Below are 18277 nucleotides of genomic sequence, written 5' to 3'. Positions count from 1 at the left end.
CAACACCACAACTAAATGTCATTATTCTTTTTGTGTACGAAATGAGAAATGATTATGAATTCTCAGTTTTTTTCATGTTTTGTAATTTGTGTTCCATAAATCTATACTTAAAAATGATTTACTTTTAAAATATCTTCATTGAATAAACACACTCTGAAATACTCTAGCTTTTTTCTAAAATATTAAAATGTCTTACAATATTAATGACATGTGTCGTGTTTGTCTGGTGCCCACTGGTTCGAGGAAGAATTCAAATTTGTTCTTTTCATCGGGACGATCAGTCCAACTTTGGGCCAAAGTAATGGCATGTGCATGGGTTCAGGTATGATTTTTTTTGTCCTTTCTTTTAAAAAGAAAGACAAACATTCCCAAGCTACGGATAACCTGACAATGTTGGAATTTCCTTGCTACCATCATGATTAGCGAAAACTCTTGAGCAATGATGGAGAACTTAGCTAGGCAGAGGACTGAACCCGCAGCGCATGTGTGGCAACTCAACGCTAAGAACCGATCAATCAAATATTATTATACTGCTTCATTTATAATTTTGATGATTTTAGGTATTTGAAGGCGATGGGTTGCCTAGCCAGATATGCTACAAGTGCCACAATAAGCTGGATATTGCTTACCAATTTAAACAACAGTGCGAGGCAGCGGATGCACAAATTCGGCAATTTTTGAACAGGACCGTAACGGGCAAAGGTCCTCCGAATAATATAGACCTAACCCTGACTCAGGTAAGGAATATATTTTAAAATATTAATTATTAAAGAAGTCCATACACAGAATGACAATGTTGTGTAGATGGATTAAGATGGATTAGTTGTAAACTGTTAGATAAGTAGCGGAATTTCAACATGGTATAAAATGAATGTGATTTATATTTCAGAGCCAGCCAGAGTGTCTCACAGAATGCAAACCACTGAACTTTAACATCACAAGTGAGTGTTTGGATTTAGCCCAGTCTGATCTCTCTCTATCGGCCTATCGATTAATGAGCCAAGATATGTCACTGTCGCAGCAGCTTGACTTTAGACTGCGGGATAGTGATTTTGCAGCAATGAAGCAAGAACCTGGATTATTAGCCAATTTGAATGTAAGCTCAAATAATTACTTATTATAAGCAATAATTAAGCATATAAGCAGTAATTGTTGATTGAGCACCTGACCGGACATCAGAAGATGCGGGTTCATTTCCTGTTGGCGGCATTTATTTTTACTCCCGAGATATTTTCAATTTGTATTGATATTTTAAGCGACTAATTATTGCTTATAATTATTTGTTATCCTTTGTTGTATGCATAAAACCTTGTCTTATAAACATTATTTTATCATAAAAAAATCTAATAATAACAGTAACAGATTATTTTTGACTGTTTAACTATAAATGTTCTTAATATAATAATAATTATTATTCTTATTTATATTTTGTTACCACCATAATACATACAGTTTAGTACCTGCTTTTTTTATAATACGGGGTATTTTTATAATAAACTAGTGGGCCCGGGCAGACGTTGTCCTGCCATAGACCACCTTCTATGTAGACCACATTTTATATAGAATTCATTTTATGTAAACCGCCTTTTATTTATTGTCGCTGTTGGATATTTTATGCATTTGACACACATAGAATACATGCGCAAGTCACATCCATCGTAGATATTGTTTTGACGTTTCATTTGATATCGATCATTTCAGCAGATTCTTCAGTATGATAGAAAATAAGTATAAATGCTGTACCCGACTAAATGTCGTGTGCATACAGATTGAAAAAATAGGGGTTAGTTACACGACTCAAACGACTTTGTAAATGCCAATCAATTGACTTTCGTCCTGAAAAGGACGTTTCTGGAATATACACGACTTTGTGCAAAATGCAAATCAATTGAACCTCGTCCTGAAAAGGACGTTTCTGGTATATATACGACTTTGTGCAAATGCAAATAAATGAAAGATTGCCTTTAAAAAGGCAGTTAAGTATGTCAGCTTCTTAAGCCACGTGGTGCCCGCCGGAATCTTGTCAATGCAGGATTCTTCAGTTGAAGGAGAAAGGCCAATAAAATTCTCAGAACTTGGCAGAAAGGGGCTGCGGCAGGTAGCTCGTAGATGCGGAGGTCCGAGGCGAGGGTGATCCAATGGAGAAAGAGGATTTAGAATTTAAAAATGCTGCTTTTTGTCAAAGTTGCGACTCGGCAACGGCACATAAAAAAAGGTCAGCCAAGGTCCAGCGGACCGTTTATGGCTTCTCATTGGTCGGATTTCTATAGCCGTTGGAGCGTACCAGCCAGCCTTGGACCCCACACTTTCTAATTTGCTACCCGCCGGCCAATTGTTTATTGTTTATTTTTTTACAAGTTACATTTTTACATTTCAAGGAATTTGACAATCTTAAAGCTAGGTACACAATGCAGAGTTCCGTGAATGTGGACAATTTCAAAATAGTTTATTAATGTCACATCCACGGATTAACATTATACGCAAACAATATTTATTTATTTCTTATAGTAGTAAATAGTAGCGAAAGATGTAAACAAAAACAATATAAAGTCATTCTTAAATTATAATGAACAAGCGTCCGATATACTCCCCCCGGTGCAGCCCTCTGCGCCAAGCTATTTGGGAGGACGTGAAGTGTTTCGACGATCTGGACAACCGGTACCCCTGGTTCGCAGTTGGACGGGCCGTGTTGTAAATGGTTCTGGAGTGGTGGATTTTGGGGCTGGCAGCAGTACGGCAATCTTAACGGCTGGCCGCACATATATCCCGGAAGCTGTTTGAATGCGGGCGGTCCTCACTTGACCATCAGCGGCGGGTTTTGCATCGATGACTCGGCCGCGCGGCCAACTGTTCCGGGGTAGCGCAGGATCCATGATCACCACAAGGTCATCCTTTTTGATGGGCTCGGCCGGGTGGTGCCACTTCTGTCGGGCGCCCATAGTGGGGATGTACTCTCGGAGCCAGCGCCTCCAGAACATATCTGCAAGTTGTTGCCCGATACGCCATTGGCGGCGGAGACATACCTCTTCTTCTTTTTTGTCATACAGGGACAAATGGGGGCGCTTTCCGGCTGACCCCAGAAGGAAGTGGTTTGGTGTCAAGGGCTCTTCATCTCGTGGGTCAACAGAGACGTGAGTCAGTGGTCGGTTGTTGACAACAAACTCAGCTTCTGCCAGTGCTGTGCGCAGGGTCTCTTCCCTCGGCGCCCTTTCCTTTAAGGTAGCTTTCAAGGCCCGTTTCACCGACCGTACTAGTCTTTCCCAGGCTCCCCCCATGTGGGGACTGAGTGGCGGTATGAAACGCCACTCAATGCCTTTGGTAGCCATGGCGTCCATAATTCTAGAATCTTGTTTTAGTGAATCCAAGGCTTCCCTGATCTCAGCGTCTGCTCCATGGAAATTCGTTCCGTTGTCCGAGTACAGAACTTCGGGCTGACCTCTTCGGGCGGTCATTCTTTGCAAGGCCATAATGGCAGAGTCGGCAGTCAACGTAACAGCAAGTTCCAGGTGAATAGCGCGGGTGGAAAGGCAGGTAAAAATTGCCCCATAGCGCTTCTCCCGGTGTCTGCCAACTGTGACCTCCATTGGCCCGAAGTAGTCCAGCCCGCAGTGAGTAAAGGGACGCACATGATGTAACAGGCGGTAAGATGGTAGCGCCCCCATTAATGGTGGAGAGGGCTTGATTCTTCGTATGCGGCAAGTGGGGCAGTCGTGTGTTATTTTCCGGCTGATAGTGCGGAGCCGTAGAATGAAAAAACTGCAGCGCATCTCCGCCACTGTCTTCTCGGTGCTAGGGTGGTCTCCCTTCTCATGGTAGTGGCGTACCAGCAGCCGAGCGTACGGGTCGTTGCCATCCAATATGATGGGGGTCTTGGCCACGCTCGTGGTCTTTGTCAGGGCTCGTAATCGGGAACTCATCCGCAAGACATCATCTGGGCCGAGGAAGGGGGTCAAGGAATTAAGACGACTGCCAGCAGGTAGCGCCTTTCCATGTCGTATGGTATGCAGATCAGCTGCGAAGGCGTCTTCCTGGGATTTCCTGACCCATCTGATCTCTGCTTCTTTCAGTTCCTCTGCTCGTAATGTGCCCTCGGCGGGTTTGTGAGACCCCAATCGGCACCGCCTGACAAAACGGAGTATCCATGCTGTAGATCGAATTAGCCGGTTCCAAGATGAGAACCGTTCGATTAAGGGGAACGCCTCTCCTGTAGTGGTTATTAGGCCTACATAATGGGGCCTGACCTCCAATACGTCGTTGTCGGGTTTCTTGGTGGGAGATCGCTCCTTTGGCCACTCGCTTTCAGGTGCAGTAAGAAATGCAGGGCCGCAAAACCATCTTCCTTTTGGTGATAGATCAGGCACTTCAGAGTCACGTGTTCCGATGTCGGCGGGGTTCAACTTCGTCGGCACCCACCTCCAGTTAGGTATGCTGGTCATCTCATCTATTTCACCCAATCTGTTTGCCACGAATGCAGAGTAGGCGCGTGGATCAGTACGTAACCAGCACAGAACGGTTGAAGAGTCTGTCCAGAAGATAGTCCGGTTTATTAAAGCCTGGCTTTCTTTTAAGATGGTCTTGGCTAATCTAGCCGCCATGAGTGCGGCTTGCAACTCAAGACGGGGAATGGAGAGGGGTTTGAGTGGAGCCACTTTACACTTGCTGGCTAGGAATGTCGCGTGTAAAACTCCCTGCACGTCTTCTGTGTAGTATGCGACGGTGCAGCAAGCTTGTTCGGACGCATCGCAGAATAGGTGTAAGGTGACGCTGCTCTGCTTGTGCCGGAGGGAGCGCCTCGGCACCGAAACGCTGCTCTCGTGAAGCAAGCTTAGCCAATCTCTCCATCTCTCGGCGTGCTCAAAGGTGATCAAGTCGTCCCATCCAACACTCGACCGCCACACAGCTTGTAGCAAGATCTTTGACCGTATTGTGAGGCACGCGACGAATCCAACCGGGTCGAAGATCTTCATTACGATGGAGAGAAGCTGCCTCTTGGTGGGCCGTACAGCTTCTTCGGGGCTGACTGCATTTTGAAAAGAGTAAAGGAAGCAGTCAGTGGATGGGTCCCACACTAGCCCTAGTACTCGCTCCATCTCTTTGTCCCCGCTGCTGATGTGAACTGTGGAGCTCGCCCGGTCTCCGGAAGGAATGTCAACTATGGCTTCCGGACTGTTAGAGGCCCAGTTCGTCAAGTGGAACCCTCCCTTTGCAAGAAGGGCACTCACGCTTTGTACTAGTGCGGCAGCCTCGCTAGCAGTATCTACCGCATCCAAATAGTCGTCCATATAAAATTTGGAACGAACGGCTGCCGCGGCGGCCGGGTACTCGTGTTCGTATTCCCCGGCAACCCTGTCTCGTACGTACTGGGCGCTACTCGGCGAGCATGTGGCCCCGAACATCATTGATGTCAACTGGTATGTGTCAGGTTCGTGACATGTTGGTGACTTCCACAGGTACAGTTGTGACTGCAGATCATCCCTCCTTATCTTGATGCGCAGGAACATCTCCTGAATATCGGCTGCTATGGCAATAGTCCCTTCTCTAAAGCGAAGGATGTTCCCAAGAAGAGAAGACAGCAGGTCAGGACCGGTGAGCAGCTGGTCATTTAGCGAAGTCCCTCTGCATCGACTGGCAGCATCAAAGACTATTCTAATCTTTCCGGGTTTGTTTGGATTGAGCACCGCAAAATGTGGGAGATACCACTTCCGAGGGGCAGATGTTGATATCACGCGATCAGACAGTTTCCTGGCGTAACCTTTAGCTACCAGCTGACCCATTTTGTCAGTATAGGCCGCTGCTAGGCTTGCATCTGCTGCCAGCTTTCTCTCGAGGGACTGTAAACGTTTCAGGGCACAGTGGTAATTGTCGGGCAACGTGACTTCCGGGTTTCGCCATAATAGCCCGGTTTCCCACCTGCCGTTTGGTAGAGGACGGGTGGTCTTTTCCATCAGGGCTGTGGCTTTGAGTTCACTCGCATTGACTCTGGCCGCAGATGTTACGCCGAGAGAGTCGACGGCAAAGTTGGATTTCACCAACTCTCTCAGGCGGATGTCTGCGGCTGTCTCCATCTGCAGGGCCAGGGTGGTAGCTGGGCCATCGCTGCCAGGATCGGTACCACCGTGGGCAATCCACCCTAGTGCGGTCCGCGACACTATTCGCGTGGTGCCGAAATCTTCCCGCACGTCTCTTGATACTATCAAATGAGCATTGTCTTGCCCGATCAGTATCCGAGGGGTGACGCGTCTTCCTGGGACACGCTGCTCCGGTAGACTGAGGTCAGTCACTGTGTGAGCCGTAATATGATACTCATCACTGCTACCTGCACCTCTTATGGTTATTTTCACCCGGCGGGAGTGCAAGTCAGATGTGCACATTCCCTTTGCTCCATGAATTTTTAGCCCCTGGACTGGGCCGCTCGCGCCAATTTGTGCCGCAGTGTCAGCATCAATGAGGGTTACCGTGGAGCCTTCGTCAAGAAGCGCGAACACTGAAGCTTCATTTTCATACGAAGTGCTCAGTACTACTGGCACGATCTTCAGTAGTACACGGCAATCCGTACTCTGGCGTCATAGATTGACGGCACCACTCACGACGGTATTCACTGGCGCGGAAGCGGGCGCGGGGTTGTGTAGCAGCCTGTGGTGGGGGGCGCGGCAGCCTCCTACTCCACACCACACTTTAGAGGTGCACTCGCGGGTATAGTGTTTTTCTAGGCACTTGCGACACAAAGAACTCGCGCGCACTGTTTCCCAGCGGAGATCAACTGATTTCGCAAAGAATGCCGGGCACTCACGAGTTTTATGGTTCCCGCCACACTGCGCACAATTAATGTTTTCACTATTGTTTTTGTTTTTATTGTTCACTCTTGAGTTAGCGGGCACATTTGCATGAACTTGTTCGCGGCGCGGGGCACGTGCAGACCGTGCGGGGTCAACCATTCCGCTTAAGGGGATCGCGTTTGCAAAACTTTTCAAAAATGCCGCGAACTGAGTTATGGTGGCGGGAACTGTTTGTCCGCGCACTTCCGCCAACCAGGCTAGTCGCAACGTGCACGGCATTTTAGATGTGACGTCAGACAGCAAGGCAGGATTAGTGAGGTACCCGTCGGTCCGCAAGATTCGCAACGACGCCACGAGGTTCTGGATTGTTCCAGAAAAATCTGCCAGGTCTTCAAGTGATGCTTTGGCGGTGAGATGCGGCAGTTTTTTCACCTTCTCCAGCATCAAGGCAGCAATTGAACCCGAGCCGCCGTATCGCTGCTCAAGGACGGCAATTATCTCGGGGACTTGCGTTGGATCCATCAGCAGGGGGCCGACGGCCTCTCGGGCTTTGCCCTTCAGTGCACGCTGCAACCGAATGAGATTCTCGCTCGAAGTCATCTTGCAGGTGGCCGTGGATTGTGAATATTGGGCCATCCACGTAGGCCACTCGAGCGGGTCCCCCGAGAAGGAAGGTAGGTCCTTGGCGGTAGATTGCCTGGCTATTAGGGCAGCCATTCTTATGTCATCCTCTACGGAGGGACGGGGGCTATCCTCGGATCGCGAGGCGCGAATTGCATTTGTAATTGCAGAAGCAAGTTGCGCCACGGAGTCCGCGCCTTGGTGTGCCCACTCACTTGTGTGTCTAGAAGTCTCATCGGCAGTAGGTGGTGGTGGAAATATTGGTGAGAACTCCTGGCTGGAGGAGGTTTGATGCTGGTAACCAGGATGGAGCTGCCGATTGAGGTGCACATTATACCCTGGCTGAGTAGGTATATCCGCATGGGACAGACTGGCGGGCTGCCCATTCTGCAGGTTGACAGACCGCGGCTCATTGTACGATGCGGCAAGGTGTGTTTGTAGATCAGGGCCCGGCGCATATAGTGGAGGCGCTTGCTGTGGGTGACCGATGTTAGATACAGGTCGTTCAACTATGGCAGGCTGCAATACCGTGTGGCCGACTTCAGGTGCCGGCTGCATGCCGTCGGTATAGCCGTAAACGGGCGTAATGATTGGGGCCGAGTTGTAGGCTGGCATTGTACCCCCGTGAGACACGAGTCGCTCGACTACGGTAGGCTTCGATACCGTGTGGCCGACACAAGCTACCGGCTGCATTCCGACGAATGCCGGGGTAGGGGCCGGGATGTTCACCGGCGTAGTTATTTCATGAGACGCCGCAGCCGGGACGATCACCGGCGTGGTTACTCCGTAGGACACCGTGGCCGGGACGATCACCGGCGCGGTGGTTGGTTGCACAGGCCTCAGGGCCGCCAGCAGGTCTGCGATCTGCTGGGCGTGCTGTTGTTGCATGGCACGCATTTCTCGACGTAACTTCTGGACGGTGTCATCGGTTGACGTAAGCCCAGGCGAAGCGACATCATCGGAGCAGATAGATGCGTGGCTCGGGGCCAGGGGGGCCGGGATAGCGGGGCCCGTGGCAAGGGGGGCCGGGACAGCGGGGCCCGTGGCAAGAAGGGCCGGGACCGCGGGCGAGGCAACATCGAGACCTCGGTTGGCGACAGCGTGCTCAGAAGAGCCCGAGGTAAGTGGGCCCAAGTCCAAAGGTGGCGAAGGCCCATCTGGAGCAGCGGGGACAGCGGGGGCGGGCTGGGATGTCTCTGAGGAGCTCGAAACGCCGCGCCCGCTGCGTAGAGTAGGTGACATCCTTCAAGAAGGCGTGAAGGCGTGATGACCTGAAGGCGTGTAGGCGTGTGGACCTGATGACCTGAAGGCGTGTAGGCGTGTGGACCTGAAGGCCTGAAGGCGTGTAGGCGTGTAGGCGTGTGGACCTGATGACCTGAAGGCGTGTGGACCTGAAGGCGTGTAGGCGTGTAGGCGTGTGGACCTGATGACCTGAAGGCGTGTAGGCGTGTTGACCTGATGACCTGAAGGCGTGTAGGCGTGTGGACCTGAAGGCCTGAAGGCGTGTAGGCGTGTGGACCTGATGACCTGAAGGCGTGTAGGCGTGTGGACCTGATGACCTGAAGGCGTGTAGGCGTGTTGACCTGATGACCTGAAGGCGTGTAGGCGTGTGGACCTGAAGGCCTGAAGGCGTGTAGGCGTGTGGACCTGATGACCTGAAGGCGTGTGGACCTGAAGGCCTGAAGGCGTGTAGGCGTGTGGACCTGATGACCTGAAGGCGTGTGGACCTGAAGGCGTGTTGAATCCGGTTACCAGAAGGCGTGAAGGCGTGTTGAATCCGGTAACCAGAAGGCGTGAAGGCGTGTTGAATCCGGTTACCAGAAGGCGTGAAGGCGTGTGAACCCGGTTACGAAGGACCAATTATGTACCCGACTAAATGTCGTGTGCATACAGACTGAAAAAATAGGGGTTAGTTACACGACTCAAACGACTTTGTAAATGCCAATCAATTGACTTTCGTCCTGAAAAGGACGTTTCTGGAATATACACGACTTTGTGCAAAATGCAAATCAATTGAACCTCGTCCTGAAAAGGACGTTTCTGGTATATATACGACTTTGTGCAAATGCAAATAAATGAAAGATTGCCTTTAAAAAGGCAGTTAAGTATGTCAGCTTCTTAAGCCACGTGGTGCCCGCCGGAATCTTGTCAATGCAGGATTCTTCAGTTGAAGGAGAAAGGCCAATAAAATTCTCAGAACTTGGCAGAAAGGGGCTGCGGCAGGTAGCTCGTAGATGCGGAGGTCCGAGGCGAGGGTGATCCAATGGAGAAAGAGGATTTAGAATTTAAAAATGCTGCTTTTTGTCAAAGTTGCGACTCGGCAACGGCACATAAAAAAAGGTCAGCCAAGGTCCAGCGGACCGTTTATGGCTTCTCATTGGTCGGATTTCTATAGCCGTTGGAGCGTACCAGCCAGCCTTGGACCCCACACTTTCTAATTTGCTACCCGCCGGCCAATTGTTTATTGTTTATTTTTTTACAAGTTACATTTTTACATTTCAAGGAATTTGACAATCTTAAAGCTAGGTACACAATGCAGAGTTCCGTGAATGTGGACAATTTCAAAATAGTTTATTAATGTCACATCCACGGATTAACATTATACGCAAACAATATTTATTTATTTCTTATAGTAGTAAATAGTAGCGAAAGATGTAAACAAAAACAATATAAAGTCATTCTTAAATTATAATGAACAAGCGTCCGATATAAATGCAACCGGTACTGTTATATACTCTTAAAACTGTCTTGAAGTATACATCCTTCACAGTGTGACAGATTGCCATACGAATATGATCCATAGAAAACACTTTCGATATACATTTTTTATTTCGTTTTTTATTCATTTCATATTCAAAGGTAATAAATAAAATGAAAATTCTTAATTGATATTGGATAAAATTAAATATTATAAATGAGGTAAATAAATTAATTACGATACTTTTTTCCTATAGTAAATCTTTATTTACCTCATTTATAACATTTAATTTTTATCCAATATCAATTAAGAATTTTCATTTTATATATTACACTTACCACAATGTTTACACATCTGCCCTGATGATGGATACTGTAATGCTGTCCAAAACGTTGTCTAAATAAGGAGGAAGCGCAACACAGCACAATACCCCAAAAATAAATCACCAAAATAATAATACATATTAATATTTTGTGAATTGGACATAGTCCATTAATAAATAAACAGTGAAAAAAAATAAACACTTAGTTTTAACTAAGTACTGTTTTCGATAATATTTATTCAAATATCAAGTATATTCATCAATTATCAAGTATATTCATCAATTATCAAGTATATATACAAGTATATTCAATTTTAGCAAACTTTGTATGATGAAGGAACCATTGGTTTTGAAACATGTTGATATACAAGGGGATTCAAAATGATGAACTCAATTTCGTAACTCCATTTGTTAACTTTATTGTTAGTATTATCAAATGTAATTAACTTCATATTTGTCACTAGTTCGCAGATTAAAATATGTATAGAGTTACGAAATTGAGTCCATCATTTTGATGATGACAAATGGTATATTATTTAAAACAGTGTTTTATTATTGTAATTAAAAATGGTGCCACAAAGTAAATTCACATTAATTATTCAAGAAATAAATATTCGTTACACTTTTTTCCAGCTTTTCAACACATTGCCATTGTCCAAAGGAGATTGTCAAGTGAGCTCATCTTTTAAATGCGAAAGTTTTAATGATAATGATATCATGTTGGACAGCTTGCCAGCAAAACTATTTGATTCGGTCAGCGACTCTATTAACCCCAGCTCAGCCGACGACGTGGACCAAATAGACTGTAAAATCTCAGTTTGGGATTTGCAGCACAAAGACCCAACTCCATTGATACATAAAAACGACTTTGTAATACATGGGGATAAGGAAAATCCTCTTAATAAAGAAAAGGAAATATTGAGAAATGTTTGCGATAGTGAAGATTTGTCATTTCTTGCTGATGATAGATCTGTTAGTCCTTTGACAAGTAAAATTGTGGAGCCTCCGTGTATAATTCAAGGCCAAAATGATACGCTTACTATCCCAGATGATTTGAATAACCATACTGATTATTTAAATAAAAGTGTTAAAGATACATTTGACAAAAATTCACAAATCATTGAAGAGACTGTCACCGCATTAAAAGCCACTTTTCCTGATGAAATGCAAACAATAACAAAAAGGCCCCGGAAAAAGGTTAATAAAGAAAACCAGGTGACTTATTTATTATTATCAAAATTTTAGCTACCTATGTATTCAATTCTAAAGGCCATTACCCACGCTCGTTCATGCTCAATGGTTTTACGCTCATTCGAAAATGTCCCACTCAATGCTTTTTTGTTCAATGCGAAAATGATTCAAGGTCCGTAATTCTTGCTCGATGTTCGACAGAAATTTATCATTTGACTGATAATTTTGATAGTATATCTATGGCTACTTGTGTCGAGATGTTCGAGCGTGTGGACGCAACACGGGTTTCAAGTCAACATGTTCAATCGAGCTAAATCGTCCAACATGAATATATGTGTGTACATAGCATAAAACTTGATTTAATTTGATCGAACTGTTTGACAGTAACTACTGCAACCTTCAATTGATGCATAGAATTTTTGATCCCATGCAATGGTTTTTATTTTTTCTTTTTTATGTTAACACTACACAAGAATCCCAACTGTCCGAAGCCAGTGGAATTATTGTATCCTCTGAACTGAAAGAATATTGAACTGAAAAGAGTGGGGAGGGAGAAGAGATAGAGAAGAGGAAGGTTTGAAAGTACCCGGCTATTCAGATCTAGTCACCAAACACGACTTATGCCATTTCACGTAAAATTTCAGTTCTGAATGGTGATCTTTCACCAGGGCAATACCACTCTGGTAATAATATAAAATTATGGTCAATTTAATATATGTTTTGATTTCAGGATCTTAAGAAAAGCAAGAAGTCAACAGTAAAAAAGGCAAATTCAGAAAAGAAAGAAGAACAGGAGCAATGTGAGCTTTGCGGTAAATTGATGAAATTTTTTAAGTACTTAACTTTTCAATAGTTTAGAAGTTATTGCATTTTAAAGAAAATTATTTGTCAGAGGGTTTGTTTCACATATGATGACAAATCGTACACTGAATACCAAAATCATTTTATTAAATTTAAAAATATTCCTTAAAAATGAATCCTTGAAAAAATACCTTCAAAACTCACAACTAAAAAAAATCGTGAGAAATAATTTGATCGAGATTAAACACAAAAATCACCTTTCAAAATATAAAAATGGCTACCGCCTGATATACCAGCAATTGGAATATGAAAACTGCCAACTTTTATTCACTTTTTTTGTAATCTAAGTACATCTTTTTATATATACACACTGTCTGAAAGCGTTAATAAAAAAATATTAGACTTCATAGAGAAAGTAAGTGACAGAACTGCCCATAAGAGCGAAGGGAACAAACCAACTTGCGCAAAGAGGGGGAAGTTGCGTGGAAGAACGAGAAATTATAAAAAAAATATTATAATAATTCTCACCAAAAAAATGGACATTTTGCATTAATTATTAGTGATTTGGATTTATATTATTTATTTACCTTCAAATACATAAGGCATTTATGTTATTAAAAAACATCACTTTCACAGATTCTTGTTAAATTCACGCGGTAACAGTCAATTAAAACATAATATGTCAGAAATAATATTTTCTAGACGGGAACCTCGTGAGTCACTCAACCAAAATGGAACGTTGCCAGCTCTTTTGCTGCCAGTTAAACACATTTTTTTACTAGTAAGAGTTCGAAACAGAAATTGTACAGTCTTTATTCAATGTGCAACTACAACACTGTTTAACGGTTGGGAAATGTTTTTTTTATTAATAAGGCTGATATTATATATATGTTTTTTTTTGCTTTCATATTTTAGGAAAGGTGTTCAAGTATCGAAGCTACATGATCCAACATTTGCGAACCCATACTGGAGTTAAACCTTACGATTGTTCGTATTGTGACCAGAAATTTACCATGTACCATACGCTAGTCACACATTTAAGAACACATTCAGGTAAAACTTTTGATTTTTCTTTGTAAATTAAAATGTTGACTCCTTCATACAAATTTAAAGCAAGATATATCATAAGTATTTATAAAAAAAATTGTTTTTACAGGGGATCGACCTTATATTTGTGCTGTTTGTGGAAAAGGTTTTACACAGTCAACAGGTAATAAAGGAAGAATTTTTTGTTTAGGTACTTACTGTCCCTTTGCACTTAAAAAATGCTAATGGGATGTTTTATTTAAAAATTTGGTTTTCTATCAAAAAAATGAATATTCATTATTTATTTACTCAGTATTTACCCCTAGTCTTACATAAAATTTATAAATTAAAAAAATTAAAAAAAAAGGTTTGTTTACAAAGAACTGAAAAAACTAAAATGACTTAAGAAATGTGAAAAAATTTGAATGTGTAAAACAAATAATTTCAAAGATAAAAAGAACGCCCGCAGATGAGAGACTTTAGTCGCAGCGACAGTTGCAGGCATAAAAATCCATTATGATATATGGAGGTGCGCGCACAAGCGACGCAACACTAGAGAGACTTTTTTTGAATTTTGGAATAGTTTCCAACTGTCGCTGCCACTAAAGTCTTTTGTCTGCGGGTGTCCAGAGTAGCTCGGTGTTGGCACAGTAATAATTTTTTTTAGTAACAATTGAATGAATTTCAAGAACATTATGCTAAGCATTATTTAAATATTATATTATAATGAACAGCATAATTTTTTTGGCAATGGAGTCGGTAATTAAGTACTTATTAAATATTTTTATAATATGTTAACTTATTTTTGAATTTGGAATGATCTGTAATACCAACATTGAACTCCACCGCTTTAACGCCAGCCGGGTGAAGATAGTTTTTAAACATGGATATCAACTTATTGTATGTTTCATTTTTACGAAACGCAGAATTTGTTGCAAGGTTTTGGCAAAAGAGGCGGGTTTAGGTACCGCCCCACCTCGGGAACCATTTATTGGTTTACCAACACCTGCCATAGGTCACTTCAAATGGTTCGTTACGTTTGGTGATTTAGCAGGGGTGACCAGGTTCATCGAGTGAGGTGTGTTCAAGATGCCCACCAGCAGTGTCGTGCCAGATCGGGAGAAGCTGGTTTGGGGACACCCTTTGACCCTACCTCTCCAATTGGTATCTCGACCCATCGAGGGATTTATTCATATGTCCGTCACTTCTGGACACACTGATCCCTAGATTCCTACCCAACCCCCATACCTTTTACCTTCCCAGAACTTCCTCTCCTTTCTTTCCTTAATGTAAAAAAAAAATAGTTGTGCAGATTGTATTAACATTAAGTTACCTAGTTATCACAGTGTCATGGTTGAAAGATTATCAACTGGTAAAGGCTGATAATTTATATGAATATATTGTTTCAGGGCTTAAATCTCACATGCGGGCACACACTGGAGAGAAACCCTTTGATTGCGAAATATGTGGGAAGAAGTTTTCACAAAAAAGCAACCTCCTCATTCACAAACAAATTCACTCCGGTCAACGGGAGCACATCTGTACTGTTTGCCATGTGGCCTTTAAGTTTTATAAACACCTACAGAGGTAAGATAAGAAAATCTTTTCGGTATCCTAATTGGATATTGTGTAAATGAAGGTACAAAGTACAAATTAAATATATTGTGAGAGGCATGAAGGCTGATGAAAATGAAAAGGATGGTAGCGGTTGCAGATGTCACTAATAATAAGTTGTCAAAGAATGCCATTTTGGCTGTCCACAATGGAGTTCTAATACCAGTCCTGAAGTGCGACAGTGAAGCATGGAATTGGCAGAAGAATAATGAAAATAGACTGAACGTTGTGGAAAAGGCATCACTAAATGTTAGGTTAGGTTTGACCAAATTACAAATCACGATATTTGGTAAGAATGCATCGCGATGTATTCATATTGAATTGAAAAAAAGAAAGGAGTGTCCAAAAGACGTAGTATCAAATTATTTTGACAGTTTATGACAACAATGATATTTACATATTTGTTTTTTTTCAGTCACATGAAATTACATTCTGATCAAAAAGAATTCAAATGCTCAGTATGTCAGAAGAGTTTCCACAGGTAACTATGCATTTCTAATTCACACTTATATCGGAAAACCTTATTGAATTAAATATTATTTTATCACGGGTATTAGGATTTAATTGGTAAAATTCCTCAGGAAAAGCTACCTCCGCACCCACCTCTCCATCCACAGTGGGGAGCGCCCTTATCGGTGTGAGGAGTGTGGCCACACCTTTACTAATTCTAGTAACTTGAAAGCACACCTGAGAATTCATTCCGGCACTAAACCATACAAATGCAAGGTGAGTAGGTACAAACTAGTAACGGGTATACTAATGTCCATTTCAAACAAACAACTATCTAACTCTGACTTGGCAAACACTCCTTGCTTCATTTACATTCACGCATTGTGTTATTCTGACTCTTGACATGACCTGACTTAAGTATTTCATTCACTTGAACGTGTCACATGTTCCTCGGGCGTCCCCAACTTCTTGTACCATTAACTTTTGTGAATACTGAGCTATGATGAAGCCTCTGTTCAAATGGAATGTTCAGTTCAGTTGGAAAATTATATGATAGAATATTGATGTGCAGAGAAAACTCTTTGAAATTCATTATATTGAATTAATTTTGGGTTTATCTTAATTAACTCTTTGCACGCGGCCGTATCAACTGATGTTACAGCAAAAAGTATTATGTACTCACACGCGGCTGTATCAAAAGTTGATACGGAAACTTTGACGGCCGATATTCCAGCGCTCTTTCGTTATAAATGTATTTCTTGCTCACTTGGACATTTGTAGAACTATCACGATGCTGACATCTACAAGAATTTCTCAAAAATAAAATTGTATTTCATATAAAAAGAACGATAATCAAGTGCGCCTCTTCGCGCCTTTTAGTCCTTTAGTTTACATTTTTGTCAACGGATGGCGTTAGTACTAGTATGTCATTCACAACTTTTCATAACCAAAAATGATAAGTGATCATGGATGGATCATGGTGTCCCACTTGTGTCTATCAACGCAGTGGCCTAAGTACACACACGCCGAGTGAATGGCGGGACCACATTCAAAAGATACGGTACATCTTTGTATGAAATTTTATGTTTTTGTTTTTATAAACATCTAAGAGTGTTGACACACGAGGATTTGTTTTCATATTGTGGAGAATAATCTGTTCTGTCTATATAGTCCAATAAATCATGCCAAAATGGTATAATTTGACATTTAATTGCGTGCATAGGTATTTGAAAATATGTACCGCGTACGGGTATAGATAAAACGGAGCAAATTAACGCGTTCAAAAGGTTAAAAAACAATCAATACATGATAAACCCACTTGATTTTGCAAGGATTTGGAGGGCGGTCCGTCTGATTGACAATCGGTTGTTAACAGACCGATTGCCATCTCTAATGCACAGTTGCAATGTAGGCATGCTGAGTCTGTTCTACAGGTATTTTAATGGATACTGCTCTAAGGAGCTAGCAGCTTTGATCCCAGGTGCAACGGTAACGGTGCACATGCGTGAAAATCGACAAAAACGAGCGGAGGTAGATGTTTTGTAGGTATATATAAATATATGTTCATATTTGGAACGATCTACCGGCATCTGCTTTACTTCCTTCATATAATCCGGGCCTTTTCAAGACCCGCATTAATAAATACCTTTCTACGGCCCCTACCTTAACTCGCCTCACAACGCTGCCCAACCGAGTGGCGACATAGTTCCCCTGTCTTTACACTGTCCAGACAGGGGCGCTCTGTCGCTAACGTCGAAGTCAATGAGCAACTGCTTGCTATACATATATTTGTGAAAAGATAAACCTGTAGAAGCAATTTGTGAGCATGCCTGAAATTTGTGTGAAATTGATCAAACGTGAAAAATATTGAAATACTTTTTCACTACAAAAATTGTCTGGGGCCTAGGAGTCAAAAGGTCTTATGTAAATTGGCAACATCAGTTTTGTTACGAATCGTTACAACAGTGAACACAATAATATTTTTGGGTGATTATTTGAAAAGGCTAATTTATAATGCCAGCAATTTTATTCATTACTGCTGATATTTTAATTTTATTTTAATCAGACATTATCTTATGCCGACCTTTTCTTTGTTCTTCCAGGTTTGCAAGAAGGCATTCATACAATCCAGTGGACTCAATAGACACATGCAGCAACATTCTTTTGCACATGCCGCTAATTGAATAACTCCCCAAATTTAAAAACGATATCGACTGTGGTATGGTAAAACCCTTCAATCAACAAAATTCAAACTTTACAGGAGACAATAAAAACGAATATTTACGGATTCATAAAACTAATAAAAAATCTTGAAGTTTATATGAAAGTCGATAATTGTTTTTCAAAAATTAAATTCTATTTTTGATTTTGAGAAATTTGAGGGTTGAGTAATTTCATCTGCAGTTTTCTCGAAATTAACCAAAAAAAATAATAATGCATAAATTTGTTTTAGTAAAAAATGCATCAATTGGCAAAAATGACTTTACCATGTTGTAATTTGAAAAAAATATTCAAAATGAAATCACTGAAAAGTGACATTCCCAAGAAATGTGACTGAAGGGTTTTATCAAAACACAGTCGATATACTTTTTTATTTTTTTTATTTTTTATAGTGAATAACCTCACAAGAGTCCCAACTGCTCCCGTCTGGAGCCAGTGAGACTATGGCATCCCCAATTGGGGGATGTTGTGAGGCTGAAGGTAAGTGGGGAAGGGAAAGAGGAAGGTGGGGAAGTACCTGGCTATTCAGATCTAGTCACTAAACACGGCTAAAGCCAT

General features: G+C 42.5%; 1 protein-coding gene across 1 annotated transcript; it reads left to right on the top strand.

Annotated features, from left to right (window-relative positions):
- Nucleotides 1-35: 35 nt before the first annotated feature.
- Nucleotides 36-18081, top strand: LOC149420919 (uncharacterized). The gene is made up of 11 exons (XM_089635290.1): nucleotides 36-322; nucleotides 561-737; nucleotides 890-1096; nucleotides 11051-11632; nucleotides 12339-12420; nucleotides 13325-13462; nucleotides 13566-13619; nucleotides 14845-15022; nucleotides 15465-15530; nucleotides 15631-15775; nucleotides 17602-18081. Exons 1-11 carry the CDS (start codon nucleotides 188-190, stop codon nucleotides 17680-17682), a joined length of 1845 nt encoding a protein of 614 aa, XP_089491416.1. The 5' UTR covers nucleotides 36-187; the 3' UTR covers nucleotides 17683-18081.
- The last annotated feature ends 196 nt before the right edge of the window (nucleotides 18082-18277 follow it).

Source organism: Hesperophylax consimilis, chromosome 9 (genome assembly GCF_061612785.1).
Source record: "Hesperophylax consimilis isolate HC1 chromosome 9, BYU_Hcon_1.0, whole genome shotgun sequence".
Taxonomy (NCBI): Eukaryota; Metazoa; Arthropoda; class Insecta; order Trichoptera; family Limnephilidae; genus Hesperophylax; species Hesperophylax consimilis.
This window is presented reverse-complemented; position numbering and strand designations above follow the sequence as displayed.

What these genes read in the sequence shown, in the direction of transcription:
- LOC149420919 (XM_089635290.1), top strand. Translation starts at nt 188, where the DNA reads ATGTCTTACAATATTAATGACATGTGTCGTGTTTGTCTGGTGCCCACT. An exon ending in AGGTTTTACACAGTCAACAG is followed by an intron (nt 13,620 to 14,844) that starts GTAATAAAGGAA and finishes ATATTGTTTCAG; the next exon opens with GGCTTAAATCTCACATGCGG. An exon ending in TGTCAGAAGAGTTTCCACAG is followed by an intron (nt 15,531 to 15,630) that starts GTAACTATGCAT and finishes AAAATTCCTCAG; the next exon opens with GAAAAGCTACCTCCGCACCC.